Genomic DNA, 23,543 nt, shown 5'->3' with positions numbered 1-23,543 from the left:
TAATATACACACACAGTACAAACTAAACATTTCTCATTCAGAGTTTTCTGAGTTTTTGAAAAACTTAATTAAGATGTGGAATTATATACTTTAAAAAAAGTGTGAAACAACTGACAATGTCTTATATTCTAAATTCTTCAAAGTAGCCAACTTTTGCTTTGATTACCGCTTCACACATTCTTGGCATTTTCTTGATGAGCTTCGAGAGGTCGTCACCTGAAATGGTCTTCCATCAGTCTTGAAGGAGTTCCCAGAGACGCTAGGCACTTGTTGGCCCTTTTACCTTCACTCTGTGGTGTGTGTCCAAACTTTTGGTCTGAACTGTGTGTGTGTGTGTATATATATATATGTATGTATATATATATATATATATATTTATATATATATAATATAATAATATATATAAATAAAGAAATAAAATATATATAAATAAAGAAATAAAAATATGTTACTGAGTTTACGAGCTCATAAGCCGCTTCTTTCACGATCTTCTTCCACTGTTTAGGGGACCCACAGGGGTCTCCTCCTGAAGTGTGGGTGGGTCCTTGAACCCCCACGTGCTCCTTGTTTCCATGTCCACCGTTCCTCCGCGCGCAGACGCGCTGTCATTGGACGCGACACTCGCATCCAGACCAAAGAGACGGCATCACCTCTGCGCGCGTAAAAAGCCGACAAGACGGTCGGCTGTGGATGCTGGGGCAGAGAGGGCACGGGGCTCCGGGCAGAAGCTGCCATTGAAGCTGGTGCGGTCAAAGCAGGTGAGGAATGCGGGCGGCGAGTTTGAACAGAGCCCGCTGCTGTGTTGATCTTCTCCGTCAACAACAGCCCAGGTCCCAGTTCATAAAGGCGCAGCTCGGAGGAACCACTGGGACTATGTGAACACCATGCTCGCGGTGAGATGCCTGCTGTTCGCGGCAGTTTGTGCACCCTCCACTGTCACAGGTACGACCATGTTGCCTTTTATCATCCTTTACACATCACCTCATACAATTTAATCATTCAATCAAGATCAAGTTATTTTTTTCATATGAGAGAAGTGACTGTGATCTATGCTGTGATCTCAAGAAGCTTTGCCATAGTTATTATAGATCAAAGGATTATTATCTTCTGGTTTTCTAATTAACTTTACTGTCATTGCGGCTTGATATTAACGAATGTCCCTAGATTCACTATCTCAAGGTTACTCATGCGTGTTTGACAGTTGAAGTGGGATTGGTGAAGTACAGAAGAAAGCCATATTTCTTGAATAAATTATTGAGAAAAAAAATGTCCTAATGGAAATAGTGCTTTTGTAATTGTGGTGATCTATCGAATTGTCCATCCATCCATCCATCCATTTTCTACCGCTTGTTCCCTTTTGGGGTCGCGGGTGACTGGAGCCTATACCAGTGACTTCGGGCCTTAGGCGGGGTACATCCTGGACAGTGGCCAACTTGTCGCAGGGCTATCGAATTGTATTGAACATTATTAGTCTGTTCTGTCCTCGTCCTTTTGCAGGTCTGAGAGAATGGATCAGTGCAGGGGACAGACTGTGCCCCTTAGAGGAGACTGTCCAACCAAAACGACTCCTGCAGCAAATCCACACGAATGAGGAGCTACTCCACAGCAGACTAGAAACACGGGTCCAGAACCACACCGCCACAAAGCCGGTCAGTTTTCCATAGCGCACAGTTCAATATATATATATAGGTGTTTTTGTCTACTTTAATTAGAAAAAGTTAAAGGTCTAACTAACTTGTCAAGACACTAAAGGTTTAACACCAAAACACAACAATCAAGGAATATTTTTCTTGCCCCTAACAGACTCAAATAACCAAACCAATGCATTTGATGTCTCTTTTCCACTGCTCCTATAGCGTGTAGTTTCCCAGAATAGTACAGTACAGTGCAGTACAACCCCATCACACACTCCGTACCTCGCCCAGACTTTCAATGCCATTAGCTTGTATTTCACACCTCCACCTGCCCTCTCCTGTTTCCTCCAGCTCTGCCCGCTGTCAGTCTGCGGCAGAGGCTCTGACACTGGCTCTGACCCTCAGTGACCTCTGCACCACGACCTTAAGATGGAGAGGTCCCGGGGCGATGTGGGGAAGTTCTTTTGTAGACATATTTTGGCAGCGTGGCAGAGCAGAGAAAGTTGCATTCAAAACTTAACACTAGCATTAACATTAAAATGCTGTTATTCAAATCCAGGTTCAATCCAAATGACCCTGATTCAAGCAGTAGAGGTTTGTTTGATTTCATTTTCATTTAATTTTACAGCTTAACAAGAGACATGACCGAAAGGGTTTAGGCTGAAGTACAAAATGCTTATAATGCCTAACCATATTTAACTTTAAAGCGCAGAATTCCATAGAAAGCAGCATGTCAGCACCAATAGGACAACGCATAAGACTCATGTACAATAGATATAATATCACAGACTATGATCGAGGCAAATTCCAATAAACTTGGGGAACTGTAGACAAATTGAAATGCATTGCAGATACAGCTGAAATACATTTGCTGTTAAGTCTTGCCTTTTACATTGACGAGACGGCTCTTACACAAAAGAACTATAGACTGAACACAGAGGTCGTATGTCCCTCACTATAGCATTTTTATTGACGCTTATGTAGCTGCTTGAAATCGTTACAGATGCAGAAGTAATCAAACAGAGTGCCTTGTGATACAAATGGCCGGCGGCTCTGAGTCCTGCAATGTGTTGTAGATGGCAATGACCTTGGCTGAAGGTGGTGTCTGAATCCGAACAGTTTTTATCACCGAACCCACAGTGTCCGACCTGCAGGGGGGAGGTCACCGCAGCGGGACGACCCCGATTATCTGATGCTCTGTTCTGGTGGCGCCCTCCGTGAAATGATTTTCCTCTATTGATCATCTGTCAGTCTTACGCCCACGTGCTCTTCTTGTCATATTCTGCCACATTGTTCACAAGTCCTCTTCACCGTTTTTTCAAAGCAGAAAAGCTTGACAAATTAGTGAGTCATTTGTTTAATTAGACTGTCTGGAAAGTTCAGAAGAAAGAACAGTTACAAGGGCTGCACAATGAAGCTGCTCACTGTCATTCAGGTAAATACAGTAGACAAATACCTGGGCAAAGCATGTAAATGTTTATATGGATACGTCCAACACCTTTGCTTTATATTGTACAAACTCGATTGCAGTGAAAAGGCAGCCTGTGTAAAGCGCTGTACTTTAATTGGTCTTATCTGGTCTGTCTTAATGACTGTCTTTTGTGTCCTCAGCCTGTCCATCTGGCTCAGAGCAGCTTCTTCATCGAAGCATTTGGCACAGCGTTTATCATCGATCTGGAGCTCAACCAGTAAGTTCTCAACATCCACACATTTATTCGATTATGGATTATTATCTTTTATATTTTGGAAAAAAGTTTAGTTGCGAACCAAAATGTGTGCAGAAATAGTTTTGAAAAAGGCGTAATACGTGGGAACTTTATGCCGTGAGGTGTATGTTTAACATCTATTTACTTCATGGATTACTGGACATGTTGTTTTGGTTATGAAACAAACATAACTGCAGTTTCACAATCGTGGCTTTCATTATTGTCATGCCAAATGAAACCATTTGCTCTTTTGTTCCAGTAATCTCCTTTCAACCGACTATGTGGAGCGTCACTTTGATGAGCATGGACAGCCCTCTGAAAACATGGTAGGATCAGCGTTTCTCATTGTTTAGTTTAATTGCTTCCCGGTGGTTCGTTGGAATATTAACGTCATCCGACCTACATCCTCTGGGCAACATTATACTTAACCTTACAAAATCTATTATAAATGAAACTTAATATTACAGCCATAAATTGTGTTTGCAAACGTGATACCCAAACTTCCTGGATCATGCTATTTTACACCAACACACCAGAAGCATACATGGATTAGCAAGTATTTCCTATGGACTGTGGCTAGTCAAGACTTTAAGAAGTATTACATTACACTGTTACCATTGCTGTCTCTTTTGAGTTGCAGAGCTAATCCATCCTAGTCAGGTTCATTTGAATAGGTTTTTACAGTGCTCTTAAGTGACCTATTGCATTATAGAATATTAAAGGGTTCATTTCCCTTGAGTGAAATCAGGCCTGAAAAATAATCAATAAAAGGTGAGCTTGCCTTTATGCAGTACAGTGCAGTCAGAAATTGTGTTTAAATAGCATTATGTCAGTGCCAAACCTTGACAAATGGGAATGGTTGTCAGTGACGTCATCAGGAGTGAAACATTTGACTAAATACAATTCATATGTTGTACAGTATATAAACAGATACATTCCTGTTGCAATGCCAGGAGGGTAAAGCCAAAAAAGAAAGAAGAAACCACGTCTGTAGTCTTGCTGTCTAAGCTCCCAACCAACTGTTGCATATTGACAAGTAACAGATCTGCTATGCTGTTATCCGGCTGTGTTTTAGTTGAATAATTGTGGTTTTGATGTTGCACAAACACTAAACTGCCAGTGTAGCAGACTATTCCTGTGTCTCGCATCTTTTATTTGCCAATCTTCTAGCCCTAGCATCTTCTTTATTCTCTTGGTTTTTCTGCCACGCGACCAATCACTACCAGGTTGCCATGGCTACCAGGAGCCAAAGACACTAGCGTGGGTCTAGTCTGTCCTGTTGTGAGGGGAATTCAAATCATGTACGTTATAAAAAATCAAATATGCTAAATTCTGGTCAGTCCAGTGAAATAAAACCAGCAATGACAGCAAAGTTTAAAGTGATTTAATGCAGCAGGCAAACATTTTGCTGATGTAAGCCTTATACAATCTGAATTTGTTTTGACGCATAAGTATTTTTGTGATTTTTGAACAGTTTGTTATAGTTAGACAACATGGCCCAATCATCTCAAAAGCTACAACTCCTATGGGGTTGTTCCCGGTCTGAAGTGGTCAATATCAATCAAAAGCAGGACATTGGAATCTACTGTGAACTGTGAAGATAACGCATTCAACACAGAAACAATAGTGGCCTCAGTGTGGATCCCTGAGGAACGCCGCCTTTTAATTGTGTTTTGACATTGGACACTTTTACACAAATGTTATGACTAAAATGACTGACCACTTTTTAAACCTCATTGCCAACTCAATAGTGTCCTCCAAATTGGATAAGAATTTAACATAATTCTAAACATTACATTAAAGGTACTTTTCTAGTGGAGGGTCCGCCACCTGCTTGTCCCCATAAAGATGTTATTGCTTTGCCTGGAATGTTCCACATGATGGCATAAATTTCCATAAAGATAAGTGGGTACTGCCAACAGGCCAAGTCTGATCTGTGGAGTGGCTACCCCTTACATAGTAAGTGGCTACCCCTTACATAGTAAGAATGTATCTTTTGAAGCTATTTTTGAGCAGTTAAAAAAATAGAAATGTATTAAATTGATGCAAGATAGATTCATCGGTTAATATTTATAGTACCAATTAATAATACTAACCACAACTTCTTTAGAGATATTAATGAGTTTCAGAGTGATGAAAATCGACAACTTTTGCCGAAATCCACAAATAGTTGATTTTATTTCATCTGCACGCCCGTTGCCACCATTTCCATCTTGGTTTTATTTTGTTTCATTGACGTGCCTGTAAATTCCTGCTGCTTTGTGTGTCACTTCTTTATTGGTCCCTGTGGATTGATACCCCAATGAGCAGCCCCGGATTAGATCTCAATGACTCACCACAAAAATTGAAATTGAATTAGGGCTGAGGAAAGGATGAAATATAAAGCAGCTCTCATATCTCAACACACTGAATGAGACTATTTAATTTGACTGGTGAAGAAAATGAGTTCTGTATTTCTGAATTGAGTGGGTTTTGCGAGACTGGTTGGATAGGAAAGAGAATGAGACAGTGTACATGTAGGGACCACATGTAGGGACCACATGTAGGGACCGCATGTAGGGACCGCATGTAAGGACCACATGTAGGGACCACATGTAGGGACCACATGTAGGGACCACATGTAGGGACCACATGTGTTTAACATTACATACTGCTTACCTGTCATTACCGTCCATGCTTTGTACGTAAGCTTTATTCCAGAGTCATCATTTCAAGTATAGCCACATGTCTCTTTATAGTGCACTCAGTAACCTCTTAGCCTGTCTGCTGTGTCAAGCAATTAGATTTCCTCCATTTAGTAATACTGCCTTTTATTTATTTATTAATGTACTGGGGCTAAGTGCTGGCCTAAGTCTTACTCCTGTGTGAATGTTCAAAGTAATTTAGTTCTTTCCTTGGATACTCTGAATCTAAATTAGTTCATGATCAAGGCTTTCACATTTGTTATATAATGTTAACTTTAATCATACAATTTTAACAGAATAAGGAGTTGGCATCACACCTCGTGTTTTGGTTCGCTATTATACTATTCCTGCTGCCACTTCTACCACTACTTTTGCTGTTACTACAACTACTGCAAAATGTGACTACTATTACAATTTCATCTTCTGTTACTACTGCTACTATCTTACTCTGAAGCTCTTCCTTTTTCTTGTAAAATTACTTATAGTTTATTAATTTGACTTTGTTTTGTAGTTGCATATTTTTCATTTTGAAGCAAATCTTTTATTCTAATTTAAATTTGAAAAAAAAGTATACCAGTACTAACTCTAAAGACTGTTTGTTTGACATTCAATTACTCCTTCAGGTTTCATACACACCAAAGATCTTGCAGAGTATTAGGCCTATATCTTGATATATTGTGCAATTTATTGGCAAGTTAAAGTGTCCTAAAGCATTAACCTGGCAGCAGCCATAGTACTTAGTGCAGCTGGGTAAACTGGGAGTAAAGGCTGTCCAAGCAGAAAGAATATTGCCTTTTCTTCCTCCGCTCTCATCCGTGACTGCCTGCAGCGGCCTCAGGTTGTAGACAAAGACTTATTGAAGTTCATCACAACAAACTTAACTACTATGAAAGACATTCCCAGCAGGGATTTCTATTTACTCAGTCCCGTTTGATCACGTCAACTCTTTTAGGATAATTATGCCTTTAGACATTGTTCATTCATAGTCATGTACAGACAGATATCAGTGTCTGTGGTAACATGATCGTTGGTGTGCTGTGAGATGCAGCATGGAAGAAGACACGAGATACAAAACTTGATCGTCCGTTTGAGCATTATGAATAATCAGGTAACATTTTCCAAGAAACAGTAGCATTGTGGATTACACTTGGTACGAGGATTGGCCCAGCCGCACGATCTGTGTGCATAACATAGAAACTAGATGTAAAAAGCAACTAATTGCATCATTTTATGTAACAAGCATATCACAGAATCAATATGCCACATACTTTCCTTACTCTCCTTTTTCACTTAATTTTAATTTTATTCCTTTATTTAAAAAAAAGGAGGTTCAGCAAACAGAAAGGAGCAAAATAAAGAATAAAGTTTGACACAACATTAGATTTGCACTGCACTGCAGAATTTTCCTTGTCTATACGTTCCATATTTATTTTGCTCGTGTCCATGGAGAAGTTATAACTTTGTCATTCATCTTGTCCATTTAGAATTTTTTTTCACTATGGATATTTTTATTGCTCAAAATACCTTGAAAAACAAACATTCTCACTGAAACTTAACCTGGTGGCATCATCTGCTTGTCTCCATGGAGATAGCTACAGTAAGTTTAATAACATCTCCATGGAGACAAGAAAGTGGCAAACCCTCCTCCAGAAAAGTGCATTTTTAATATAGTTTGAATGTCAATTAAAATGTCTTTGTATCTCTATTGCTATTGTATAATGATGTATCGCTTTTTTGTTGTTGTTATTTTGCTTTTATATTTCGCCTTGAGTTGAATTACAGCATTGTTTTGTCTAGTTTGACAGCAGCGACTTGCCTTGATTATGTGCACTGTTTGTAAATGAGCTAATAACTCAAATGAGGACTGCAGAGTGAGCACTCTCTCCATCTCGAACAATTGTACATTTGCATCTGAACGCTCTCGAGGTCAAACACACAGCAGACTCTGATCTCCTCCGGCCATTGTTATACTGCTTATACAAGCTCCATTTACTGTATATGCTTCAAATATATGTTTCTGTATTGTTCAACCACAGGGAGGAGAGCACTGCTACTACCACGGCGGAGTCCGAGGGGTCAAAAGGTCATGGGCTGCTCTATCCACCTGCCATGGCCTACAGTAAGTGCTTTTCTTTTTTTATTGCAACTGGCTTTTCATTTTGCTTGTTACTTATTGTTTTTTTCCTTAGCTTTTGTTTCTTCTCTAACAACAAAACAACTTGTGGTCTTATTTCTTTGGAAGTTGTAACCAGCGCCTTTTTGTCGAATAATTTCCTATCCCCCCTATTCCTTTTAAGTTATTTATTAAATAAATCAGAACTGTTTTAGCTAAAATACAATTTTCAAATGAGTGGTACTTGTCTCCTTTTGTTCGTTCTGGAACGTTCCATAGTTACCTTTATTCAGGCCCCTGTGTTTTATTGTACAAAAACATACTAAAAGCAGAGTTGCCTCTCCTCAGATCTGTAACTTGGTCTAGTGATGCTACCTGCTTGTCTCCATAGAGATAGATACGCTTAAAGCCATTCTGTGGAACATTCCAGGCGCACCCTCAAATAAGTTACAGTACTATTGTCAAGGGAGTTGGAAAAGTTGATTCCTAGCTTTGATAATTTGCTAATGTCTCTCCTTGCTCTTCATCCCCTTTTGACTCTGCTCACTGTCTATATCTAATAAAGTGGCAATATAGAAAAAAAGGGAATGAAATCTAGCTTTCGTTCTTTATTTTCCAGGGGGATGTTCTCGGATGGGAACTTCTCGTACGGGATTGAACCGGTCGGCAGTGGAGAGGTGAGCCACGATCCGGAGTAAACGGCAAATTGTTACTTGGCTTTGGACCAAGTAATTGTAGTGTGAGAAAACAAACTGAATGCAGCTTTTTAACTCATCAGAACATGTCTAAAAGGTTGGCTACATATCAGGAAGTACTATTTGCCACGGGCACAGGGCCAGTTATAAGTGGTTCGGTTATACTTTCTTTATATAGTTATGTTTGGTCCTGACTTAATCCTTGTGTTTAGCCATAGTAGTTGGTTTAGTTCTGGTTATTTATTATGAATGCTCCTATTATAGTACTTATTTATTGTATTGTAATGTATTTTCTCCTCAGTCCTTTTTTCTCAATTTAGTTGTGCGAAAATAAGTAATCAAATACCAACTTCCACAAGTATAGTTTTAGTTTGGTTTAATCAAAGTTTAGTTTGTTTATGAAGTCCCAGTGCCATTTTTTTGGCCACTTTTATTTTTAAACAGTTGTCCTCGTACTTTGCTGTTGCACTATTGTAATTACTCCATTGTGAGACAGAAACATTTGGTGCTATGTTCCATCTGCTTTTGACAGATTTAGGCTTTAGTCCGGTAGGGCCAAGGGCCAGTGCTGAAGGCCTCCAGCTCAGTTACATAGACAGAAGACATGGGTCGATATCTTTGCAGCTGGCCTCTCTGTTTTCGGGATGGGTCATTTTCATAAAGTATTTATCTGAAGCTCAAGTTAGCACAGTGTCCTGCCTTGTTATAGTTGTTATGACAGCAGAGGGGTTGATTAATTATGTATCAGGCACTTTCCTCACAATGATCAGCTTTACCACAGCGGAGCTAATGTAGTGGGAACCAGATACTCAGGTCATTTATTTAAGTAGATACTAGTATACTGTAATACAAATAATCTACTTCTGTTTTATTAAATACTGTGTATGGCCTGCATATCAGTGAGAATATCAATTTGTCATTTATCCTGATGACTGGATAAATAACCTGATGAGTGCTGGTTGGACCTGTCCCAAGTCTGGATAAACGGGGGAATGGGTCCTGCATAAAAGTACGTTTGCCGTGGGAAAACCCAGAAGAATGGAGGGAAAATTAATTTTTTCAAAACTTCTGTTTAAATACATTATTATGTACTTCCTATAATAGCTAAGTGCCCAGTGTGTCAGAATAGTTGTAGAAGCAGCAACATGGACCGGAACTCCACTCTATTAACCTGGCTCATGCCAGATTGATCTGTCTCACTCTCAATTGAGTTCTTCACAAGAGTTTGTGAACTCACAAAAATCACAAGAATTCATCTTGCAAGGTTTCTATTCTATGCAAGTAAACATATTTTAATTTAGACTATTTCTACTCTTGGACATATTTGAATGTGTTGATCTTTGCATGTTTCTTGGAATGTGTAAATGTCATGTTGAGTCACAGTCAGTGGGCCCTGATCTACCATCTGCTCAGAGCTGCAGATGCAGAGCTTTGAATTTTTAACTTTTTCACTTTTCAGGATCACATTGTGTGTCGTCTCCCAGACATCAACCTCTTCCCTCCTCCCTGTCCCGGTGAGAGCCTCCGTTCATATGTTTGTGCTGATGTACAGTAGTAAAACACAGTAATGCCTGGGGTGCAATTGGAGTAGGATCTTATATCATTTATTGGTCATATCATATTATACTTAGATTTCCTTTTCAATTATTGATTTAGTGACGTGGCAAACCTGGATTGATTTCATTGATGTTTCATATTCATGTAAATAACTTATTGACCTTTTGTGGATTCATGTTGGTGGATAATGTATCATCTTTGTCATTGTAACATTGTGTACTAATCTCATCCAGGACGCTCAAAGTCATGATGGGAAAAAACAGCTTGATTCAAAGGTGCAGCACAGAATATCTGATATGGCTGCAGTGAAATAAGACAGGAGAATATGGACATGATTTTAACCAGGTCTTTTGGAAAATTCATTAAAAATAACCAGAAATCTACTAGCACATTAAAGGTGAACTATGTAGGTCTCCGAGATATTAATGCTTTGCCTGGAATGTTCCATTACAAGAAATTAAACTTGTTTTTCTCCTCCACTGATACAAGCAAGTGACTCCACAAGGCCAAGTTAGATCAGGTCTGTGGAGAAACAAGCCTCTTGCAGGATGAATGTAGGTATTTTGGCAAAATAAAAACACCTGTAACTGAATGAATGCAGCTAGTTCATTTTAATGTCATAATTTAAGATATGGTAAGACAGCACTTTCAATGCCCCGTCCAATCACAGTAATAACTGGTTGCAATAGAAATAAAAAGGGAACAGGTTGAATTGTTTTTAACAGTAGAGAGGCTATTGAACTGAATTGGTCTAAACAAGATGGACTGGAGGTGTGACAAATGAGCTTTTATTGCAGGGATGCACAATCATTCAATCTGTGGCCTGTCAATGTTTATAGAGTAGTTTAGTAATGTTATCGTGTTACAAAAATGTCAAACTTAATTTAGATACGGAGGAAAAAGCTTGATAAAAACACAACCTTCTTAATGAACGTAAAGTAACAGTAAAGGGTGCATTCACACTTTGTCAATAGCTGGTCCTAAATTGAGTCCATTTTACTCCTGATGTGGCCTTGGTTTGGTCCTTCTCCAATCCTTGTTTAGTCCTGATCTAGTTCAGGTTGAGGTATGATTTTGAATATTTAATCCTTTCATACTGATCACACCATGTACAGAAGCTCCCTCTAATTATCTTATGTCTTAACATATAGGTCACATTCTTAACTGTCTCGTGTGGCCCTCCTTTAGAGACACTGCATCCATCCCCGCTCGTCCTTGACACATCTTCGTTTCCCCTCTGACTCACACTCTGTAGCTCTAGTTTGGCTGTCCTTCACGGCCTCTCTAAATGGCTAAATATCCCAATTGACTCCATCTCCTTTTTTGCCCCCCTCCATCCTTCCTGTTATCCAATCCTCTCTCAGCCCATTACACTTACCTCCGCTGGCTGCGCGATATTGATTTCTTCTCCAGATCAGCGGACTAAAATACATTCATGCACATTTCTGATGACGAGACACTTTTCCCCCTCTCTGTGTGTCTTATGCGTGGCAGGATGCGCCGACAACACCACAATGGCACCAGAGGGACACGCGGACTTCAGTGGAGACGCGAGGACTCTGGAGAAGGAAAAGCCGGCCCAAACATACGCTCTGAGGAGGTTGAAAAGGCAGCTCCGTTATTCGCCGGTACATGCACGCAGCGGCACTCTGGTACACACTCCCAGATGGTGCGTCGGGACATGTCGGGCACATTTCAGCAAGTGTCACCCCCGTAGTGTCACCCCCGTGAAAAAAAACATTTGAGACAAGTCAGTTTTGTAAACAGCAATCAGACTTTATGAGTTATGCTATGATTCTATAAAGGGTAAAGTCTTAAGGCATTGAAACTGACACAAAAAAGTAAGAAAATAGTATTAATAGTATTATCTAACATTTCATTTGGGATTTAAATTACCTCATTACCTTAAACTTATTGACTTCATATTGCAACAATGAACCAACTAATTGTGACTAGCCAACTATAAAAAAAGTTGTTTTCATAATTGTAATCATTATTTGGACTGCAGTCTCCAAAGACATGCAAAAATATCACTTTTATAACAAAAACAGCAAAAAATTTTACTAGAAATGTCAGACAAGAATAAACCATGTCTAATCATCATATTTCAAACTTCATGTAATTGAAAATGTATTTAAAAAATCTCGATGTACAATAGAAATAATCCTTTGACTAGTCGACAAAAAAACAAAAAAGCTGACCAGTCGACTACTAAAATATGAGTTAGTTACAGCCCAATCACATACTGTGTCGTTTGAAGCACAAAGTTGCACTAAACAGGCTGTTCTTTGGCCTTGACTTTGGTCTGAAGGACACAGACTTAAGTTTCACTGCATCAGCACGTGTTAGCGCTGCTGGATGTGAGTAATAGCTTTGCCCGCTGCTGCTCCCAACCTGTTGTTTTATCTCTGAAGGTTATGATGACTGAGACTCATGTGCGCCCCCCACAGGTAAGAAGAGGCCACCGCACCGTGCAAACCGAGACCAAGTACATAGAGCTGATGGTGGTCAACGATCATGAGCTGGTACATCATTTTGAATGATCTAATAGCAAAGAGAGGGGCATCATGGTCTTGACAGCTCCATGTTTTCCCTTTTTCAGTTTGTGCAGCTGCGGCGGTCGACCACTCAAACCAAGAACTTTGCCAAAGCCGTGGTGAACATGGCGGATGCAGTGAGTGTTACAGACATCTCGGTTTGTATGTAGAAATGTTGCACCCACAAACTGAAAGATCAATGGTTTGGTCCTGCTATCAGTGAGGTATTTAGTCTGTGTTTTTGTGTTTAAGCATTATTAAATACATTCAGTCTATGTAAATCTATGTAAGATATTAGTGGGATTTCTACCATTAAACACGAAGGGTTTTTATCTTTATCTTCCCCAGACAGTCTGTAGCTGGTTACCTCAGTAAGGGCATCTGGCATAAGGACTATATAGATCATATAGGGTTTTTGCAGTCTAGATTAAATTTAAAGTTGCTTCCAAAATTACCACAATCCTTATTTTTTTAGTCTGTTTTATATTGTTACCTGGGAATGTTTGTTAATCTGATTGTCTTTAATTGTGTCATTATTTGACTTTTTAACTTTCTGCCGTTGTGATTTTAAGCTTTGCAAAATTAAATTGAATTGAAATGAATGCTCGGAATAGTAGGCTGAATAGGGGTAAAGAGTGGAAAGAGACATTCAGCAAAGCCAGGCACTAATTTCAGAGTCCAGCATGTGTATTACGACCAAACCCTTTGGTCACACGGCAACGCATGTTCCCTGATGTTTCCTATGTAACGGCAACTCAAATGGGGGGAATCCTTCACAAACTGGAGACGTGCTGGTTACCATGACAACCAACTACAGCTTGTGTCTTCCACTTTCCATTTCTCTTTGGCCTTGCCGGAGCTGTGGCATGCCGCCAAACTGAGCAGAGATACACAGATTCTCGTCCACTCACAGTTATGTTTCTATCTGATGATTATGATTATTCTAATTCAGGCTTTAGTCCATTTTTTAAGTTTATTTGAGCTAAAAAAAATGAAATGAATGAAATTTCCCAGTTTCATTGTGCTATATAAGTGAGTCAGAAAACCTCAATGACTCAGAACTACACAGAATGCAGATACAATAGTTCTGATGTGAAACAATATATAAAGAATGTACATTATTGGATGTATTCATGGGTTTTAAGCAAATGATTCCTTCCTGTTTGGATTGGTGAGACAAAAGACATAGTATTTGAATTGTGTTATTACTACAAAAACGTAAGGCTGTTGCCATGTCAAATCCAGAAGAGAATCCTTATGCCTGAAACCCATGAATAGTTTGCAGTAATGAATATGAAGTAATTCAGTTCAAGTAATTTCCGTGCTCTCTAAAATAGCAAAAATATGATGACCTACTTTATATTTATAACTTTATACTATTCTTGTGGGAAAAGTATAATCCACATTATTTATTATTAGCGATTAACAATTTCCAACAACATATTACATCTATTATAATATTACATGAACATATATACAAAAAAGTATACAATACAAATATAACAGTAAGCTGAACCCATGAATGGTGCTTTTGTCAGTTTATATTTAATATTTAAGTGTCTTGCCCAAGAACGTCGCAGTAATGAAAATGTATTCCTCCTTCCTTCTGGTTAGTGGTTCATTGACTCTACACAGCTCCTTTCCTCTGGCTTGTTCCCTTTTTGTTTAGAAATGTCTGTTTTGATTCCCACAGATCTACAAGGAGCAGCTGAACACGCGCATCGTCCTGGTCGCCATGGAGACCTGGTCGACTGAGAACAAGGTGGCGGTGGGTGACGATCCTCTGCTCACGCTCAGGGACTTCATGAAGTACAGGAGAGAGAGCATCCGGGATCGCTGTGACACCGTGCACATCTTCTCGTGAGTCACAACTCACTATTACACTTTGTAGTTTGTATATTTGGAGCGAAACAAAATGTGTGTGTTTGTTTCTTTAGTGGGAGGACGTTCATGAGCAGCCGGAGTGAGGCAGCGTACATCGGGGGAGTCTGCTCGATGACCAGAGGAGGCGCCATCAACGAGGTGAGAAATGCTCATTTAAACAAGCCCTGCTCATGCAATTTACTGAATGTCTCTCCTCTCTTTCCCCCTTTCCACACAGCTCACTCTACTATTTCAAAACTGAAAACACAGAGTATTATTGCCTATTTGTGTTAGTCAAAAAACATTTATTTAGGTTGTGTCGTCATAACTCATGGAATTCTCTTTATTTTTCCTCCTGAAGTTAAACCAATGGAGATTTTAAGATGTTGAATACTAAACTTAGCACTCACACAGTTTTCTAACACTATAGTATGATAAATGTATTTACCTGTAATGACCGAGCAGTTTATCATCTTGCTCCACTGACCTTTTGTTTACTTTTTGCTCGACTTGAATTATTATTGATAGTTGTAATCGTTACCTGGACTATACAGACTCTATGACACATTAAAAGACCCTTTTTATAAGAGAGACAGCGTTGTTATTGTATCAAAAAATCATAAATTAGTGCTGATTTTCCTCAATAATATACTTCATTCTCTATCTAGAAGCCTTCAGTCACATTTCAACATTTAATTGGCAGACAATGTATGTAAAAAGTCTAAATATACTTTTGACAAGTTGATTAATCAAAAAAATTATAGTTGACTAGTTGACTACTAAAATAATAGTTCCCTGCTTTTTATATTGTTTTAGCTTATGCATCTCTATGGATGTTTGACACGCTGGTACACAAACATGGTAGATTTGCTGATATTTCAGACATTTTTAGTCTCTAAATTCTGAGCTCATTTATCAAATGAAAACCATAGTTCAACTTGGTAATCCATCTACCCGTCCTTTTATGTCATAGATGTTGAGATTGATCCATGGATTTCAAAGTGATGAAAAAATTGTACAGTTGCCAGTGAAATTAACAATTCAAATGCAAACATTTTATCTTTTGAAAGTGTTTGACTGAACACCTTTAATTGTTTTTATTCCCGAAGCTATAGATGTATTTTATAAAACAAACTGCATAGATTTTACAGCTCTTGTTTTTTTCTTATTTAATAATGAATATATCAAACTATTTGTAAGCAGATGCTTTGGTTGGAGTAACATCGCTTCTTCCTTGTGTTTCCTCAGTTTGGCGGTGTGGGTCCCATGGCCATCACCCTGAGTCAAAGTCTTGGACAGAACATTGGAATGTACAGGAACAAGAAACAGACTGCAGCAAGTAAGACCTCAACCGGCTTTGTGTTGTGCTCAAACAGCTCCCTCTTGTGGATAGAACAGGGGGTGCAGATCAATGTCCACGTCTTATGTGTGTGTTTTAGGTGAGTGCAGGTGTCCAGACCCATGGCTCGGCTGCATTATGGAGGACACAGGGTATGACCTCGATCAATAATACATCCACGTTCGATTGAACATACTTTTAATAAATAATGTTGCAATTGCAGTTTCTATTTACCAAGGAAGTTTTCCCGGTGCAGTATAGATGAGTATCTGCGCTTCCTTCAACTGGGGGGAGGCAGCTGTCTCTTCAACAAACCAAGCAAGGTCAGATCTGTTTCGATTCATATTTACAGACATTCACTTATCATTTAATTTGTAATGATTAGTTACTTCTACATATCAAATACATATAATTTAATAATTTGCATATTAATGCCTCAAAGCAAATATGCTGGAGTTAGCACAATAATTAAATTTCATCTGTTGTCCTAAGGCAGGAAACTTAACTAGACATTACAAGACATTAAACATTAAACCTAATAGAGTTGTCACAGTTTCTAATGTGATCTGGCAGTGTATTCCATCATTTTGTGACACTTAGTCTTGCGCTTTTGTACATTGCAGTCTCTTCTACTTAATGCTCTGGTGCTTATTCCAATGTTTGCCCAGCTCATTTAGAAATTTAAAAATGTATTAAAAATTATACTGTCATTTTCCAACATTTTCTGGGGGCATGAATAATTTAGTATTTACTGTAATTGTATGTTTTGTGAAAATGTTAGTAACTGTTGTGACTACTGCAGCTGTTGGACCCCCCTGAGTGTGGTAATGGATACGTGGAGCAGGGAGAGGAGTGTGACTGCGGCTCATTGCTGGTGAGTGGAACATATAAGACCCTGTTATATGTAGTGGCTTTAGTGATGATAAACAGAGTTATGGATTTTACTCTCAAGATTCAAAGCGTTATTATTGCATCATCATAAATGCTCGTCTGATGTTCAGGAATGTGCACAAAGTGGGGCCAACTGCTGTAAAAAGTGCACTCTTACCCATAATGCAATGTGCAGCAATGGGCTCTGCTGTAGAGACTGTAAGGTAAGATTATTCAGCATAAAATATCCTTCATACGCAGTTACACTTTCTCTTCGTGCTCATTTAACACTGAATCTGATGGTAACAGTACGAGCTGCGAGGAGTGACGTGTCGAGATGCCGTTATCGACTGTGACATCCCTGAGACCTGCACAGGAGACTCCAGTCAGGTGCCCCCTAGTGCCCTTAAATATTATGCACTTTTATGCCAACATTTACTATTGTATTACTTAAAGATGCACTATGGAACATTTCTGGTGGAGGGTCTGCCACTTGCTTCGCTCCATTATTGATTTTCCTGGAATATATAACACAATTTGGCATTAAACTGATGGGACTCCTTGGATACAAGTAGTCGATACCACCAGGCCAAGTTACAGGTCAGATCTGTGGAGAGGTGAACCTGCTCTTATTGCTAAATAAGCAGATGATCAATCAGAGAGGACGACAAATGAAAAGTTGCCTTTTGGCTAATTCTTTCTTTTTTACTCATGTTTATTCCATCCATCCATCCATTTTCTACCGCTTGTTCCCTTTTTTGGGGTCGCGGGTGACTGGAGCCTATCCCAGTGACTTCGGGCCTTAGGCGGGGTACACCCTGGACAGTGGCCAACTTGTCGCAGGGCCAACATGTTCATGTGTTGAAATTCAAATTTATTCATGAAATTGCACGGTCCCATTCAAATAAACAAATCTAATCAATTAGTAGGATGGGTGATGGTTTTTTTATGTTTTAGAAGGCTTTATTTAACAGTTGTAGGGTGAAATGGGGAGAGACACACTTGGTAGACTTCCCTTGAGAAAAGTTTCATAATGCAGCTTTAATCCTATGAATGCCTGTAACTGTATGATTTTTAATTTTCCCTTCTTGGAGACTAAAATACAACTTGAATTGTATTATTTTAAAATGATATTGGCAATCTGCCTGCATCTTTCTAAATATTTAGAAATTGTATTCTGTTCTGTTTCTATTACACGTCTTTTCTATTTTTTCCTCATAGTGCCCTCATAATGTACACAAACTGGACGGCTACATGTGCGATGCAGGACAGGTTAGTCGTACAAACAGCAGTAATTATAAGTCTTGTAATATATTCCACGTTCACTGTTTTTGTGTTGCCAGGGGCGCTGTTATGGAGGCCGCTGTAAAACCAGAGATGGACAATGCCGGACTCTGTGGGGCTACAGTAAGTCACAATAAAAATAGATTTTTACATTTCTTTTTTACTTTTGTTCATAATATATCATATACAGGTTTTATATCTGTGTGATTGTTTGTACAGACGCAGCAGACCGATTCTGTTATGAAAAACTCAACTCTGAGGGAACAGAACAAGGGAACTGTGGTTTCGACCCCAACGGACAGGGGTGGCTGCCCTGCAATAAACCGTGAGGAAATAACTTCTATTCCCCTCAAATCTGATGTTTGTCTATTATAGAATGTTTCTTTTTTGATGATTTCAGAGATGTTTTGTGTGGTTTACTGCTGTGCACCAACATGACAATGAGTCCCAGGTTTGGAGAGTTACGAGGAAAGGTCACCAGTTTAACCATCTACCACCAGAGCAGATACTTGGACTGCAGGTCAGGAGAGTCTAAACCGTGTACAGAAATACAAATATGTGTCATTCAAGAGGTAAAGCTCAAAACACGATTAATCCAAATATTAGAATTTTATTTGTGGTTAATATCTATGTAATGTATCTATGTAACTACAGAGATTAAAAACTGACCCATAGCAAAGTCTTCTTGATATTAAGCTAAACTAAGTTCATAAAATTTTTTCATTGTTCTTTTTCCAAATTAAATAATACAGATGACATTATTGTCAGTAGACAGTCATTAACCCATAATATATGATATAGTAAAGTAAGTGAGTGAATTTGATTAACAACAATTGTAATGTTTTTTTTTCTGTTTCAAGGTTATATTTCTATCCATGTGTTTCAGAATGATGAGAAATTAGGACTTTTTGAATGGGGAAAAAGTCCTAAATAATGTTGAATTTCGTTGAATATCGAGCTATTAAATGAAGCCAACTACACGTGTTCCTTTTTTGCTCACAGAGGTGGTCATGCAGTGCTGGATGATGGGCTGGACTTGGGTTACGTGGAGGACGGGACGGCCTGTGGTCCTAACATGATGTGTTTGGAGCGTCGCTGTCTCCCGGTGACCACCTTCAACCTCAGCACGTGCCCCGGCTCCTCCACCTCCCGCATCTGCTCACACCACGGGGTCAGTGGACGCTCTGCACACTTTGTTTATAGCGCACGTCTCTTGTCGTTACATTCTTTCGTTCTGTGTGGGAAGGAACGTTCTTCAAAAATGAAATAAATAAAATTGCTCCAAAGTGACAGTTGTATATGACAGCTCTGAACAATTGGCTTCTGTTTAGTACAAAATTGTATTCATGAAGTATAAAGAGGCCAAACACATTTTTTTAATTTCTGGAATAAATATATTAATAATTGGGCTGTTTCAGTATAGTCATTGCCAAGGACTATTTAGATGACTCTTTGATAATAAACCGGGAACTTTATTTTTATGCTAACCAAATGAAAGATTATAGTTTATTTTAAGTACTGGGATATGCATAACTATCAAGAGCTTTATGTGCACGTGTTTTGTCGAGATTGTTTTGTTTGAAGGGCAATACTTTGGTCCTGTGCCTATTTTAAATCTCAAAACTCTTCAATAACTTATTTTACCGTTATTTTACCAGGCAAAACATTAAGAACAATGTGTTATTTACAATGCCAGGGTGATGAGCCAGAAAATGTGTTTTTATATTTATACCTACTAACATTTGCAAAGGTAGTAGGACTCATAAAGGTCCTTTTGTCCTGTGCCCCGTGTCCAGACTTGCAGTAATGAGATGAAGTGCATTTGTGATCCGGACTTCACCGGGAAGGACTGCAGTGTGTTTGACCCCATCCCGATCCCCACGCCCCCCGAGGGACCAGAGAAACACAAAGGTGACTTCATATTCAGTCTCTATCCATCACCACGAGAATTACCTACAGTATATTGTCCTTGTAACAGATGTTTTATATTGGCTTTAGAATAGAAAAGAGTTGTGTTCAAGTAGGAATAGTGTTACTTTGTATTTTTTATAATGTAAAGTTTGTTTTAGGTTTCATCTTAGAGTCAAAGATATACAAGTATACGACATTAAACATACAATTACAGTCCAAAATAACACCTTGAAATGTAATATTTACTGTGAGCAAGGTCTTTACCTGTAACTTGGCCAAATAGTATCGTCCACTTGTGTCCGTGGAGATAGATATGTCTGTACTGTGGTGCATTCCAGGCAGTGCAATAACATCTCCATGGAGACAAGCTGGTAGCAGAAACTGTACAGGATGCACCTTTAATGAGGGGCGGATTGGATTTTCTTTGTATAGCAATTTCTTGTACATATTCTGATATTTGTAATCGAATAACAAAAATAGTCAAATTGAAATGGTTAGAACATTTTATTATATCTCCACAAAATACTAATTATAGGCACAAAACTCACATTTGTGTATTGCATTTTTAATCATTGTTAACCCTGCAACTAGCTGACCCGTGTCCAGGGTGAACCCGACTTAAGGCCCAAAGTCACTGATAGCAGTAGTAGATGCATTTTTAACAATTATACCTTTTAAAAAATTGGTTGAAAATAGCCTGTAATCAAATACATTACCACAAAATAATATTATGTGTACTGCATTGAAACTTCTTGAATTATAATGTATTTAGAAAGCAATAGTAGCTGAGTAGATCTTTCATTTCCCACCTCTGTCTGTCTGTCACTTTTTGGAGCACTACTTCATGCCTGGTGCCTTTGCCTGTGTGTTGTTGACTCCTTCACTCCTGCAGGTCCCAGTGGCACTAATATCATAATTGGCTCGGTTGCGGGTGCAATTCTCGTGGCTGCGATAATCCTGGGGGGTACTGGCTGGGGATTTAAGTAAGAGCTCTGGCATGCCTCCTTCCTTCTGTGTGTTTCTGTCACTAACACACTCTGCTTCGGACCAAACTCACACACCAGTTTAACACATTTAAACATCATGTCAAACTTGATTAAATCTGCATAAAAAAACAACTATAGATGAACATAAATATGTTCTCTTTTTGTCAATCTGGATAAAAGATTAGCTTTGTCAATACAAAAATCAGTGCATGCTGTGCTGCCCGGTGGTGGAGTGGTTAAGGCACAGCACACATATGCAAGTGCAGCAGCTCCTGTCTAATAAGCCTAAGGGACAAAAAATGTATAAAAATAAATCAGTGCATACCAGATAAACCCCGACAAAAGAATGTTTTAGCACAATATAAACATGAATTTTAAGGCTTGAATTTACAACATACAACACAAAAGAATCTTATACTGACTTAATGACAAAGTATTCATGTGTTTCAATCACATGATTCAAAACATAGATAGAAAGGATGTTTTAAATTGTTTTTTTTCATTCAATCTGAACCCATGGATATTACATCACATACTAGTTCTACCTTTTAACCAATCACTAACTAACTTGATTTAACAAATAACGCATCGATTTGGTGACAAAGTTGATTTAAACTATACAAATATGAACAGCTTTTGTGCCACTCTTTCCCCGACATGACCCTCGATCCGTCCACATAACGCTGCTTTATCGTGTAGCATACTTTCTGTTTCCTGCAGCGTGAGGCTAGATGAGACCAGCCTCAGACTGTTATCAGCTCTAATCACACGACCGCATCAAATATGGTTGAACAGATTTGGCCGATGCGATTTCCTGTAGGATAAGACTCTTTCAATGCATGTTTGTCTGTCTGTTCTTGTTGTGCGTAAAAATCTTACTGCGACTAACTTGATTTGTTCGTTTCTCTTCTTGTTCCCACAATGTTGCCAATCCAGAAACATCCGGCGTGGAAGGTATGACGCTGCTAATCCTTTCTAATCACCAACAACGTAGTAATGCCACGACATTCAATAGATTCATCCTTCTGTTACGTGTTCATGTTTTTGCATTGTGTTTTTACTTCATTTGATCATATTTGGGAATTCGTGTTTTCTTTTAGTTTATACTCCACTTTGTATTTTTGTGTCGTTTTCAGTTGTGTTTCATTTGTATAATTGAATAATAAAACGTTGCACTCTGATGAGGCTTGATTCATCTGTGAATTGACACTATTTTTATTTGTCTAATATCTTTTCTCTGTGTTTCCTCCTCGCTCTCCTCGCTCTCCTCCTTCAGATCTGGCGGTTGAGTCTCTGTCCTGTCTTCCCTATGTCCAGTCTGATCTGAGGAGACAAAGACGTCTTCCACTTGCTCAGCAATTTCTCGGAACAATTCCAACTTTCTCTTCTTTTGGAAACTCTTTTTTCTTCTGTTTTTCCTAGTATCTTGACTGTTACTCTGTTGCAGCCCTTTAACTGTAGAGGGATGTTCAGGGGCTTCTTGTTAAATGCACGTGAAGGCTGTAGCGGTAACTTTAACGTGTGCATCATGGATGTTGACACAGCATCTAGACAAGGTTAGTCTCACTTGTCGGTCTTTAACGTTAAACTAATAACTGATTGTACTTGCAGCTGCTTGGCTTCATTACTTCATAACTTTTATATAATATGCATCAACATATGAATGTACCGTTAAAGCGCTTTGAGGCAGTTGCCTGTGGTGTCTCTGCTGCTGAGCTGGTACAAAGTTGCACACATGATGTTGTATTTATTGTATCATAGTATGTCATCCACAGTGCAATGTGTACATATATGCTCTTTATGGTGCTGATGTAAATAGTGTATACGTTTAAAAAAGCACAAGTTCAGCTGTTGACAGCATAAAGGTGGTGTCTTTTTTTTACTGTGGGGAGCTCTAAACCTGCCGTGGATGTTGGCTGTGTATTATGTACAGGGCATTTAAAACTTCACTCTTAACACTTGTTTTTAAGTGCCAACTACACCAATATACTTGATTCTAAACCCCTATTTCACTTCATTCAACAGATATATATGTACAGACACATATTTCATTCAATTGAGCTTTTGCCAATAACCTTTTTTTCTTCAGCCGATGCTTTTATTTGATTTAAAGCTCAGATTTGAAAGTATATAGCCTACTGAATACAACCAGATCAAATTAGCAATAATATTTTACTGTATGTGATGACTTTATTAAAAAAAGCATTGTCCACTTTATTACCAAGTACCAAACTGCACAGTCTGAGATGACACGTTACACACTGACACGTTACACACTGACACGTTACACACTGTCACTTTACACACCGACACGTTACACCCTGACACGTTACACACTAACACGTTACACCCTGACACGTTACA

General features: G+C 38.9%; 1 protein-coding gene across 1 annotated transcript; it reads left to right on the top strand.

Moving 5' to 3' along the window:
- Positions 1-717: 717 nt before the first annotated feature.
- On the top strand, positions 718-22,360 carry LOC140368934 (disintegrin and metalloproteinase domain-containing protein 11-like). The gene is made up of 26 exons (XM_072456103.1): positions 718-942; positions 1,498-1,649; positions 3,246-3,322; positions 3,600-3,666; positions 8,061-8,143; positions 8,757-8,814; positions 10,292-10,346; positions 11,884-12,017; positions 12,840-12,914; positions 12,992-13,063; positions 14,620-14,786; positions 14,864-14,948; positions 16,038-16,128; positions 16,229-16,280; positions 16,352-16,451; positions 16,931-17,002; positions 17,130-17,222; positions 17,308-17,388; positions 18,220-18,270; positions 18,342-18,405; positions 18,502-18,607; positions 18,683-18,802; positions 19,285-19,453; positions 20,079-20,193; positions 21,086-21,176; positions 22,116-22,360. Exons 1-26 carry the CDS (start codon positions 885-887, stop codon positions 22,156-22,158), a joined length of 2,331 nt encoding a protein of 776 aa, XP_072312204.1. The 5' UTR covers positions 718-884; the 3' UTR covers positions 22,159-22,360.
- The last annotated feature ends 1,183 nt before the right edge of the window (positions 22,361-23,543 follow it).

Source organism: Eucyclogobius newberryi, unplaced genomic scaffold (assembly GCF_026437365.1).
Source record: "Eucyclogobius newberryi isolate DKJ021-1_F unplaced genomic scaffold, fEucNew1.0.hap1 SCAF_20, whole genome shotgun sequence".
Lineage (NCBI taxonomy): Eukaryota > Metazoa > Chordata > Actinopteri > Gobiiformes > Gobiidae > Eucyclogobius > Eucyclogobius newberryi.
This window is presented reverse-complemented; position numbering and strand designations above follow the sequence as displayed.

Bases quoted from the DNA above. Each gene is read 5' to 3' on its own strand.
- LOC140368934 (XM_072456103.1), top strand. From the start codon at position 885: ATGCTCGCGGTGAGATGCCTGCTGTTCGCGGCAGTTTGTGCACCCTCC. The intron at 943-1,497 runs GTACGACCATGT...GTCCTTTTGCAG, and splicing joins TGCACCCTCCACTGTCACAG to GTCTGAGAGAATGGATCAGT. The intron at 16,452-16,930 runs GTCAGATCTGTT...TGACTACTGCAG, and splicing joins TCTTCAACAAACCAAGCAAG to CTGTTGGACCCCCCTGAGTG.